The 12,136-nt window shown below is 35.8% G+C and overlaps 2 protein-coding genes across 2 annotated transcripts; one reads left to right on the plus strand and one right to left on the minus strand.

The window, feature by feature from the left end:
• The first annotated feature begins 4,235 nt into the window (after nt 1-4,235).
• LOC121257361 (F-box only protein 6-like) lies at nt 4,236-8,678 on the plus strand. The gene is made up of 2 exons (XM_041158339.1): nt 4,236-4,561; nt 7,195-8,678. Exons 1-2 carry the CDS (start codon nt 4,398-4,400, stop codon nt 8,438-8,440), a joined length of 1,410 nt encoding a protein of 469 aa, XP_041014273.1. The 5' UTR covers nt 4,236-4,397; the 3' UTR covers nt 8,441-8,678.
• An 872-nt stretch (nt 8,679-9,550) lies between these two features.
• LOC121257362 (stress-associated endoplasmic reticulum protein 2-like) lies at nt 9,551-11,690 on the minus strand. The gene is made up of 3 exons (XM_041158340.1): nt 11,521-11,690; nt 10,611-10,767; nt 9,551-9,761 (listed from the first exon to the last, which is right to left on the minus strand). The coding sequence occupies exons 1-3, from the start codon at nt 11,521-11,523 to the stop codon at nt 9,715-9,717; spliced, it is 207 nt and encodes a 68-aa protein (XP_041014274.1). The 5' UTR covers nt 11,524-11,690; the 3' UTR covers nt 9,551-9,714.
• Between the last annotated feature and the right edge of the window lie 446 nt (nt 11,691-12,136).

A 12,136-nucleotide genomic window follows, 5' to 3' on the forward strand; every position in this document is an offset into this window, starting at 1 on the left:
AAATTATAAAAATAATAAATAAAATGATAAGTCGATAACATATAATCAGACACTATAATATGATAAAATGTTAAAAGTATTATATGAATCTATGATGAGTGATAACACATATAATTAACAATAAAACGCCGCCTTTTTTTACCCCCTACTCCCGCCATTATTTACTTTAGATTGTAAATTTTGAAAAAATATAAATTTAAAAGCTCACATAAAAAAATTAATTTTTAAAAAAGTACGCCAAATATGAAGTTGAAAACAACAAAAAAAAAAGTTCAAAATCAGTTAGGGATCGGATTTGACTTTTGATAAAGTTGGAATCTGAGTCAAAGGATGGACATACCAACTCTAACTTAGTTGGTGCTAAGCCCTAAATGTCATGGGTGTGATGGTGTGTAAAATTAAGTGATTAGTGTATCAATAAAACAACTTTGCAAATAGAATTCTTCACGATGAAATAGGTGTTCACTGTTGAGTCTATAATCTAGCCTACAAATGGGGCATATCAAATTAGATGCTTAAATTAGGATTACAATAATCCGAAAGTTTAAAAATGTTATTATACTCTAATATCTTTTATTTTATTGTGTTAACGTGGTATTATTCATAATTTTTGAATTATCGCTTATTTTAATAATAAATAATGTCAGGCATAGGGACATGTAAGTATGGTACACCCTAACACATAGCATGACTTCTAGACCCAAAAAAACAGCTAATTAAAAAAATCAATAATTTACAGCTCCTATCCATTACACAAAGCATTTGTTTCAAACACATTTTGTAGAGTGTGCACAGTTGAGACATAATTAGATAGAAGTTATAAGTTAAATAAAATATTATTAAAATATAATTTTTATTTTTAGATTTAAAAATTGAATTGTTTATTATATTTTATTTAAAAATTTAAAAAGATTGTAATGATTAGAAATTTAGACAAGATAAATTGAGATGATTTTTAAATCTAAAGACTATAGACGTGGGAGGCTATGACTGAGGTAGGACTGTTCTTTTATAAACAATTTGTGAAACTGTCTCCCCGCTACATGGAAGATGTATCCCATGTTCCTTTAATTAGGAGTCGTTGTGCATGTGAGCCAATGGGCTTGCCAAATCTCTAGGGCCATTTGTTCTTGGGCTTGGGTCTCATGCTCGGACCACATTCTTAGATCTTTCATGGTCTGATGGCTATGATTGTTGATCATTCTGTGACTCACATATGGAGAAAACAAAAGAACCCCCATGTTCGAAAAAGTGGCCAAGCGAGTAATCAAAAGCACACGTAAAAGAAGGGAATCCATGATGATGATCATCATGAGCTATCATACAACTATACCCACCACAAAAGGACCAAAATCCTCTCTTCCCCAGGCCATAAGAAATGATTACCCACCGCCTCCCCATCCTCCCTCCCTTTGATTTTTGACAAACCATCATTCAAAATCAAACCCTTCCCCTATGACCTTTCCTTTTGCCTCTCTATATCATGATGCATTACTTTCTCTTTACCCAAGTTGCCCACCTCTCTCCTTCAAATTTACTCCCCGACCATCTCCCTCTTGAATTCTTTCCTAGGATCTCTCTCATCCAAATGTTGCCAGTTGCACTGGTTGATAAAGCATAATCTTAAGTGATTATTCATTTAAATATGACTAAGTGAGAATGTACAAAAGTAAATTTATAAACTAACGTGTCTTCATGTAATATGTTAAATCCACTTTATAATAAAAGCAGTTTTACAATCTAACATACCACATCAAATCATATCAGTTTGTAAATTTATTTTTATCGAATCTCTCTATGTGCTTAAATCATTTCTCTTACATATAAAATCACTTAAAAATCACCAAATCTGGCACTAAAAATCCAAATCCCCATATTTAATAGAAATACATGGTCAAATTTCCTATATTCCCTCCTATATACCTTTACGCATGATAAGCTTACATTTTGAAGCAACATTCTCGAGAAGCTGAATCACAGTACTCTACCAACCAACCTCTCCTCTGCCAAACCCAGCGAAACAATAGAATATATATATAAAAAAAAAGGAACAAAAACAAAGAAAATAATGTAGCACATTATAATATCTTGTAGAGTGTTTAACCTAACCTTAAAGGCAGACATTGTCCCAAGTGCTACGTTGAAGCAACAGCATTATTCATATCATCATGTATAGCCGCCGTGACCATGACTTCTGTGTACGTTGGGGTTGCGGGGAAGAGTTAGAAAGCAATGAACTATGACAGTTTGGTTGTAACCATGTTATTAGGCAAGTGAAAGATGCATGTTAGCTCTAGAAAAGGGGAAATTTCAGTTTCTCAGATGATTCAGATTCTTCTCTTTTTTTTATTTTTTTTTTTGGTCAGCAAAGGAAGCATTCCCTTGGAACTTGGACGAATACAATAAATATATAATGCACCCCCCCGCCCATGAATTGCACGGTTGTTTCATCCACACAATGATGTAATGTAATCCTGTCCATGAATGATGGTTTGGCCGTGTGGGCAGACAAGGATGTTCCTATGCTCATGATTTCAATTGTTGGTGATGTTTATGCAATTTCCTTTGTCAATCTCAACTTTTGGTTGCAAAGTATTAAAAATCCAAAATGACACTTGGGTCCCCTATAGACCATTATAGAATGACATTACTTCTATTCTACTCTCTTCAATTGAATTTTGTACATACCTTCATTTAATACCTTAGCTCATAATTAACTAGTCAGGTATGTTTAGTTTATTTCATAAATCAATGGTATAGCAGCATTTTATCGTAGATCTTACAGAAATTTTGTTCTTCATTCTAAATTTGATCATGATCTCGGATTACATTTATTATGTATTAAATTTTAAGTAATTGATATATTAAGCCACTTAAAATATATTAAAATTACCATTCATTTAATATAGAATTATAACAGAGTTGTAAATTAATTATTTTTCTACGTTAATAAGTATAATCGAATATGACCAAATTTAAAATAAAGAAGAATATTGCACGAGATCTTATTATTGTGCTAAATGATTTATTGCCTTCATATTTTCACTACATATTTTGGGAGAGTCAATGCACCAAAAACAAAGTAAAATCACAAGGTTTTTTAAGGACTTGTTTGAATAGTAAAATGAGATGAAATAGAATGAATTAAATAAAATATTGTTAGAATATTATTTTTTAATATTATTATTGTTTTAAGATTTGAAAAAATTAAATTTTTTATTATATTTTATATAAAAATTTAAAAAAATTTAAATTATAATAATTAAATGATATGAGATGAGATGATTTCTGTATTTAAATTAACCTTAAAGAAATCGAGGCCCATAAAACTTAAAAGGAAAAGATAAAATAAATGATGTTGGGGGTAAAGGGCATTTATGACAATTGATTGGGGGGGCCGGGCGGGGGGACATTAGTAATAAATAGTAGGTAGTTTCGTAAATCTAACAAAATCATCATAAAAATGAAAGTGGTAGGACAATCATGCCGTGTGCGTGGGAACTGTGGAAGGAAGAACGAGAAAAGAAAGTGACTCGTGAGATGTAATCTCAGCGGTTGATCTTTCAAAAAGGTGTAGCTGGTTGAAAAAGGCTTTTTGAGTCGTCTTGACCATAGTCCATAAAGATATAAGTTATAAAGTCCGTGCTCACACGTGGAATGCAGAATGGTATTCCGCTTTTTATAAAAATTATTTTATATATTTATAAAATTATTTTATTTTAAAATAAATTTAATATATTACATAAATTTATCTCAATTTATAAATAGATAAATTTATAAATTTATTTTTATCGTAATATTTTTCTTTTATATAAATTTATTAATCGTAATATTGTTAGCATATTACTTACATAATTTCTTTCATATTTGATTCTAAGTCTATTTTCAGACAGTTCTTTTATATATAATCGGTAGATATAATTAGTGTGCAATCGTTCATACCACATCAGATTTAAAATAAATTATTCATCTCTCATCAGTTTGGTCTCTCTCTCATAAATTCGATATTTCTCTCTCATCAGTTCTATCAATTCGATCTCTCTCTCTTCAGCCTTTCTCATTTCTCTCTCATCAATTTGATCTTTCTCCTATTAAATATCTCCGCATCAATTATATTTACATACTGTTTACACCAATCACTTGTAACAAACGTTTTCATTCTCAGGAAGGGCGTTCGGTAAACTAGGAGGGGAGAAATTGATGTACAAATCTCGCGGGATGATCGAAACCCAAATACAAGTTATCGACTGGGCCATCTGACGTGGAAAGAGAAGAGTGGAGAGCTTTGAGGTTTTTATTTTATTTTATTTTTTGTTTTATTTTTGGTTTTTAGCTTTTGAGTTTGCCTTCATAGGGGAGGGGGGAGAGAGAATCGGAGAGTGGCCTTCGGCTGGGGCATGGAAGGGCTGGCCATGCTGAGGCAGCTCATCGGTCAGCTTCAGGAGCTCTTGGAACTCTACGGCTCTAATCCTCCTCATCCTCATCCTCCTCAACCTCTTCATTTTCTTCAACCTCTTCATCCATTGCCTCTCTCCGAACTCCACTCTCAGCAACACCACAGGTCCCTCCCCCCCTCTCTATCTCTCTCTAGATCTTTCCAAGCTTTTTGAGAATCTATACTATGCACAGACAATTTATGTTATTTGTTTATTATTTGAGAAATCTCTGTTCCTTTTTTTTCGCCGGGGGGGGGGGGGGGGGGGGGGGGGGGGGGGGGGGGGGGGGGGGGGGGGGGAGGGGGGGGGGATCTTCTGCTTAGGCTTTCCGATTTCTTTAATTCATGTTATTTATTCTCCTTTTTTTTGGAATTAAGAATTTTGTTTTGTAGTTTCTTGGTGATTCAGGTATGTTAAATTGTTTTTCCGATAGTAACAAAAAAATGTTATCTGTCTATCTCTCTCTAATAGAAAAGACAACCCACTTCATTTTGAGAACTTGGTCAAATTTTTCTTGGAAGGCTCTCCCTCTGTGGCAACGCCCTGCATGCATACATACATACATACATACATATAAGATTACTACTTATAATATATATATATATATATATATATATATTTATATAAGATTACTGACTATAGAAAGGTAAAACGGCCAGCACCAAATGAGAAGAACTACATAAAAAAAATTTTAGGTGTTAGTTATCACAGTCTTATCTTGATTTCTTCATTTGTGATTTATCCTGGAAGAAAGGCTGTAGTTCATGAATTGGGTATATAAACTTATGTCAACAATAAAGCTTAAGGCATGAGCCCAAAAGACCTGATTTGCTTTTCAGAATTGGTGACAAACTGACATGAGTGTGGCCTATATATCAACATCATGTCTGTTCTTTGCTAAATTTGCCCCTTGCAGCAGAGATAGATAGATTTGAGGTAGGTGATAGTTTTGCGACATGGAAACTAGCACCTATGCAGTCAAATACTCATTAACGTATTAGAATACAACTAATTATCTTTACTAACAGTGTACAAGATAGCTAGTTGCAATTTGAAATTGTTTCTAACCGATCAGGGTGCAGCCTAGCGGTCACAGATGGGCTTGGGATAAGCTGCAGACTCATACATCCTGGCTTCAACTCCCTACTAGGAGTTCTCCTAGATCACCTGATACATAGTTCTTGTGGTTGGATTGTGTATCTGAGATTTACTCTCTAAGGTTGGGTTCCAAGGGCCTTGTCTTAGTGAGGTTTCATGTCTATTTTAAAAACTTTATATATTTCCATGTCAACCTTTCAAGTAACCAGAGTTTGCACCCACCATCTTACTTTGGGTTATGAAGTACATGATTAAATTTTCTTTAGATATATTATGAGTCTTCTTTTTATGTAAATACACAAAATAAACTTTTTTAAGTACACAAAATAAAATTTAGTAAGTTTTGCTACCATAGTCTAATTCTGCACAGATCAGACTACATATTGTAGTCATTTCGTGGATGTAGCATTGCTTTTGTCTGATTATATGGCCTGAAAAATGTTTCCCTAGTCATACTGGTGCCTTAGTAGCCTTACTTGCAGTCTGGTCTGGCTTGGGATATAGGTTGTTGAAAACTATGAGATCCAGGTGAAACTATGACATGATCTCCCCAGAAACCTGAGATTGCAGCAGCATCTTTCCACCACAATGTCTGACCTCTGTATTGTGGGTGAGAAATCCATCAGAGCCCTTGCATAAACTTCTGGCATGGGCTTCGAATGGAGTTGATGCTGAGGTTTAAGAAACATTTATACTATTTGTGTTATTTAGTCCATGCAAAAATGTGAATGTTCTGCCTGTTATATACAGTTTCTTAAATATTACATTTTTAAAAAAAAAAAAATTGTGTTTGTTGGAGAATTTCTTTTCTTTTATTTATTTATTTATTTATTGCTATGTTTTGACATCATTTTCACTAGGTTTCAGATTAGGTTACAAAATTTTCTTTCCATGTTATATAATTCATATAGTTTTGCCATTGATGTTCTTCCCTTTCATTTCACTTGGCGACCTTCTCTCTCCAACCTAATTACATTCCAATTTCACTTTTAAAATGCATGTTGTAATTAGTGCAATGATTTATTGAGCTACTAAATGCCGGTGTTCTCTAAACTACTTATTGTATATTGTATACAAATAACCTTTTTGTCGTGAGTATATAGTCCAATCATGGCGTTGTTCTCCTCCTTGAGCACAAATCTGTGTTGATGAGGACAACTGAAGAGTCGTAGCTTGGGTGTAATGACTAGAAAGCATTTGGTCGTTAATTTCATTCTCCTTGAGGAATAACCTTCGAAAATTCAATGCCTTAGATCTATCCTTCAGATTTTGCTAGCGTACAATAGTCTCTAAAGTTCTTGGAGTTTTAGATTTGACAAGCCTGCCCATAGAAGTTCTTGCAAATGCTATTTGTTAATGCTGCCTAAATGAATAGCATTTTTTGATGTATATTAATATGTTTTGATTGAATTCTCTTTAATTTGTTATGAGTTTTCCAGCATTCAACTTTAAATATTTCATTAGCTTTTTGTGTCTACTTTATTCTCAATAAAATTTTGTTTATCAATAAAAAAAATATTTCATTAGCCTTTTGTAAGCCCCCAATCTCTCTCTCTCTCCAAAATTTCTGTGCAAGTTATTTTGGGTATATACTTTTGGAATGGGCACAGTAATGCACCTCGAATAAAAAATATACTGATAACTATCTTTCTCCATGCAGGCTGTGCTTGCTCGATGTCAATGACGGTTCTACTGATGATTACTACAGTCTTATAATGACGGCTAGAAAGTCTGAAAGTCTCAAGATGTTGGAACCTTACAAACTTCCACTGGCCAAGAAATCTCGGAAGGATCGGACCCGTGGAAAATCATCCATGACTACTAATACAGTTGAGGTGATGGAAGAACAGATTTGGAAAGATTTTCCAGAGGACCTTTTTGAAGCTGTTATTGCAAGAATTCCCGTTGCTACCTTTTTTCGCTTTCGTTCAGTTTGCCAGAAATGGAATTCCTTGCTGAACTCTCAAAGTTTCTCTCAGCATTGTGCCCAAGTCCCACAAGGCAATCCCTGGTTTTACACCATTACCCATGAAAACGTGAATTCTGGATCTATGTATGACCCTTCCTTGAAGAAATGGCACCACCCCACCATTTCTTCTCTACCCAATAAGATTATCATTTTGCCTGTGGCTTCAGCAGGGGGCCTAGTGTGTTTTCTTGATATTGGTCATAGGAACTTCTACATATGCAACCCCCTGACTCAATCTTTTAAAGAGTTGCCAGCTAGATCTGTTAAGGTCTGGTCTCGTGTTGCAGTAGGGATGACTCTGAATGGGAATTCAACCACTGGGGGCTATAAGATCCTGTGGGTGGGATGTAATGGCGAGTTTGAAGTATATGACTCAGTAAAGAACTCTTGGATCCGTCCTGGAAACATGCCCTCGTATATTAAGTTGCCACTATCCCTGAACTTCCGGTCACAGGCTGTTTCCATTGATGGAACACTTTACTTCATGCGTTCAGATCCTGAAGGGATTGTGTCCTATGATATGGTAACTGGGGTTTGGAAGCAGTATATAATTCCTGCCCCACTACATCTGACTGACCACACACTCGCAGAGTATGGAGGCCAGATCATGCTAGTGGGGTTGCTGACAAAGAATGCAGCCACATGTGTTTGCATATGGGAGCTGCAGAAAATGACGCTCTTGTGGAAGGAGGTAGACAGAATGCCAAACATATGGTGCTTGGAGTTTTACGGAAAGCACGTTAGGATGACTTGCTTGGGTAACAAAGGCTTGCTCATGCTATCCTTGAGATACAGACAAATGAACCGATTGGTTACTTATAACGTATCAAGCAGAGAGTGGCTGAAGGTTCCTGGATGTGCTGTGCCACGTGGGAGGAAGCGGCAATGGATTGCATGTGGCACTGCATTTCACCCTTGCCTGACTGCTACTGCTTAATTTCAGTTTCTCTGTTTCTAGCAGCATCGGTGTGTCGGATGGATTTTTCATTTTAGTTCGGGTTTTAGGCATGATTGGCTTTAGCGATTACTGGAAATTGTTTCAGCCAAATTCCATTGTAAGTGACTCAGATGGTAACTATGGGTTCTATGATGATCAGCTTTCCCTTTTTGTGTACAAACATGACAATAACTTCGGTTCTAGAGAACATAGTCCAGACTGCCCATTCTCTCAGTTAGCTGGATGTGTGTCCTACTTGGTCTCTATTTAGTTGGCGAAAATGGTCAAGAAGAATCAAAGTAATTGTGCCCCCAACCCCGGCAGTATAAAAATACTCGAATGAATTTTCTTTCCCGAAGTTGGCCTCAGCAGCCAAATTAAGTAGTCATTATTATTAACACCAACAGACCTCTAATTGAGACATTAAAAATGTGACAAAAATCCACATATCTCTATAATCTTTTCCTTTAGTTGATGTAAGAACTGAAGATAAAATTGTATTCAAAATTCTCAAGACTTCCCTTCTCTCGGCTGCCATGCATATAAGATAAGGTTTCATACGTTTCACATAATTCAGGGTTTGTGCGGATACATTTTTCTGTTTCGTGATGAAAATCTTCCGCATTGATCAGAGATTCAGAACTCATTCCCGCGCCGAAAAACCTAGGCTTCTTAGTTCGTACCCCATACTGCTGGTAAGTTAATGTAAAACCAAACGGCCACTAAAACAATCTTTATATCATAACCTCTTCCAGACTGGCTGTAAAAGAGCACGCTAATCAGAACAAAGCAATCCATGTATCCAGGCCTTTCGAATGACTTCAAACTGTGTACACCACCATCCCAAAGTCTGAAATGTCCCCAATAAGTTTTCACGAGTTTCTACTTTTTTGGAGGGTGAAAAGCTTATTCATGAAACCATTAAAAAAACAAAGGAAAAAACTTATTCATTAAAAAGGAAGCTTGACTAAGCTCAAGTCTCTCATCCTCGAAAACAAAGACCTCGTGTGCTGGTTAACCAAAATTTTCTCAGCCTCACCTATTCAATGCGCAGGTCACTTGCGGCCCCTTTGAGACAATAGAAACAAGATAATATAAGAGAAATTATAATTACTACACATGGAAATTGTCTTTTATTAGAAACACTCGAGTTAGTCCCGACATGAACGAACGAACACTAGTTGATGTATCATCGGTTTTCTAAACAGCTAACAAAAAGAGTCAAAAGACGACAGGAATTCATCTGCTGCCATCTCTCAATTTCAGGTCATGTTTTACGCCATGCCTCCACTTGTTGCTGTTCTGATTATCTGGAAGAGAGCTGTTTGAACAATGAAAATATGACATCAGTAAACCATGAAAGGAACCATTAACCAATGTTAGATAATGTGATTGCACTTTCAAAACTAACTGTACTGACTGACCCCGCCACGCAACCATACAAAAAAACTCAAATTCACACAAGGATTAAAAGAAAAATGAGCGGCCACGGTAGATTCTCGAATTCAATTCAACCTGAAGTAAACTTTCATGAGTCCAAACTGGAGAATAGGTTTCATTTTCCACTCTGTTCTCTAAGGTTCGGTAAGATTTAAGCACACTAGTCACAAAGTGGAGAGTTTCTGTGAAGGCTCATTACTTCTATTAATGTTAGCCCATGTCAATTATGATGTAGAAAGCCATGATTAAAGCATCACATTCAACTTAAACCATAATTTAATAAAAATGCGGCTAGCCAATCCATTTAAATTATAGAATGAGAAATTTCAATTCGTTTGATTTGAATAAGAACTTTGGGTTCAAGATAGATATCCCAAAGCTCAACAACTCAGATATTCATAACCTAAGATTTCTAAGCAGCCCAACCCAAGCACAGTAACAAAGATCACCAGCAGAAAATAGTTACTAACTTGGTGATCATTCACAGAAATCATTCTTAGGAAGATAATTGGGGGGGGGAGTAAATTAGAGAGCCCTTCAATTCACTTACTAGCCTAAGAGAATGGGCTAATCGTTTAAGCTTACAATTCAAATGAAGAAACTAAGTCATTACTACCAACATTATTCAAAAAAATTTTCATAAGTAAAGCGCCACCATGAACAAAAACAAAACAAAACAAACCAGAGATGACGAATAGGTACAAAGGTTACCAAGGAAGCAGATTCTTACATGAACCAATGACAACAAAAATGAAGAAGCCAAGCAGAACAGGACCAACAGGATAGTCCTTTCCTTTTTTCGTGGTTGTTTCGGGCACAGCTCCTCTCTTTGTAATGTTCTTTTCGAACTTCTCCACCTTCCTATCCGCAAGTCGCCTTGAAGTTGTCTGCACAAGCATCCCGAACAAGACAAATTCGTTCAAAATCATCAAACCATAGGGCAAAAAAAGACATGGCCTTCAATTTTTCAATTTACGCTCTAATTCAGGTTTATATATCCATCCAAACAAGGTAAAAAAAAAATCATAAATATAGACTGAGAAAGGCGCAACAAACTAACATACAAAAACTCATTACTTTTCTCATACCTTCGGTTACTTCTTATTCATAGCACTGAAATCTATTTTAATGCTTAGATGCATGATGTTATATTTACTTAGATCGAGGGACCTTTAGATTTCTTGAAATGCTAAATATTATTTGTAACTAAATGGTTCATATTCTCTCACCTCGGCATTTACAATTACAACCTTTTAAGTCTTTTGTTTTTCAATAATAGATGGTAACGATTTTAAAAGATGGGAAATCGGAAATACAATCATAATATACCATCTGCATGCAGCAAGAGAGGGGAGCGGGATGTTATCGACGCTTTCGACGAATCAACATCAAAAAATTATTCGCAGAACAAAATTATAGATTAGATCCTTCGTTAGTCACAACCGTTCCAGCTGCATTCGGCTAGATCAGATCGATCTAGCGATCGACTTATCAGGAATAAGAACGGATCAAGAAAAGACTACGATGTGAACAGCATAATCCAAATAAAGATAAAAAATAAAAAATAAAAAAATTTAAAAATATCCAGCCGGAAACGAGTTAACATTTCGAATTACCAAGAGACGAGAGAGTAAACTTACCATGATTACCAGGAGATCCGGTTGCCGTAAACGGTTGGAGCACGAGACCGTCGGAGAATTAAAGGAGATTACTTCCCTTCTCTTCTCCCCTTCCTCGCCTTCGGGTTCTCTCTCTCTCTCTCTCTCTCGCAAGTCGCAATAAACCACGGACTTCGTATTCTCGTGTGAACCCTTTTTATATATAGAGCTCGGGAATTAACTTGCTAGGATCCCCGGACGAAGCGCCACAGGCCCACAACCATCGTTGGTGATTGGGTGCTCCACGTGGTGTAGCTGACGCGTCGTAATCTGGTTGGACATCGAGATGAACGTAGATATAGCCTGGTCAGGTCACAAACGGCGTCTCAATTAACCACCGATTATCTTTCATCCACAAACATCCATCTCTATGCGCGTTAACGGTCTCGGAATCTGATCAGCCCGGAAATAAATCTGGGCCCTTCATCCTGAATTCATATCGATTGATATGGTTGCTTTCTATGAATTTGTTTTAAAAAAATGCTTAAAATACGAAATTTTATATTTTAAAAAAAAAAGGTCGAGATTAATATTTATATTCTTGATTTCTTATTTAAATTTATCAAAATAATTTAAATTTAATTTGAATCGAAACACG

Source organism: Juglans microcarpa x Juglans regia, chromosome 3S, assembly GCF_004785595.1.
Source record: "Juglans microcarpa x Juglans regia isolate MS1-56 chromosome 3S, Jm3101_v1.0, whole genome shotgun sequence".
Classification (NCBI taxonomy): Eukaryota; Viridiplantae; Streptophyta; class Magnoliopsida; order Fagales; family Juglandaceae; genus Juglans; species Juglans microcarpa x Juglans regia.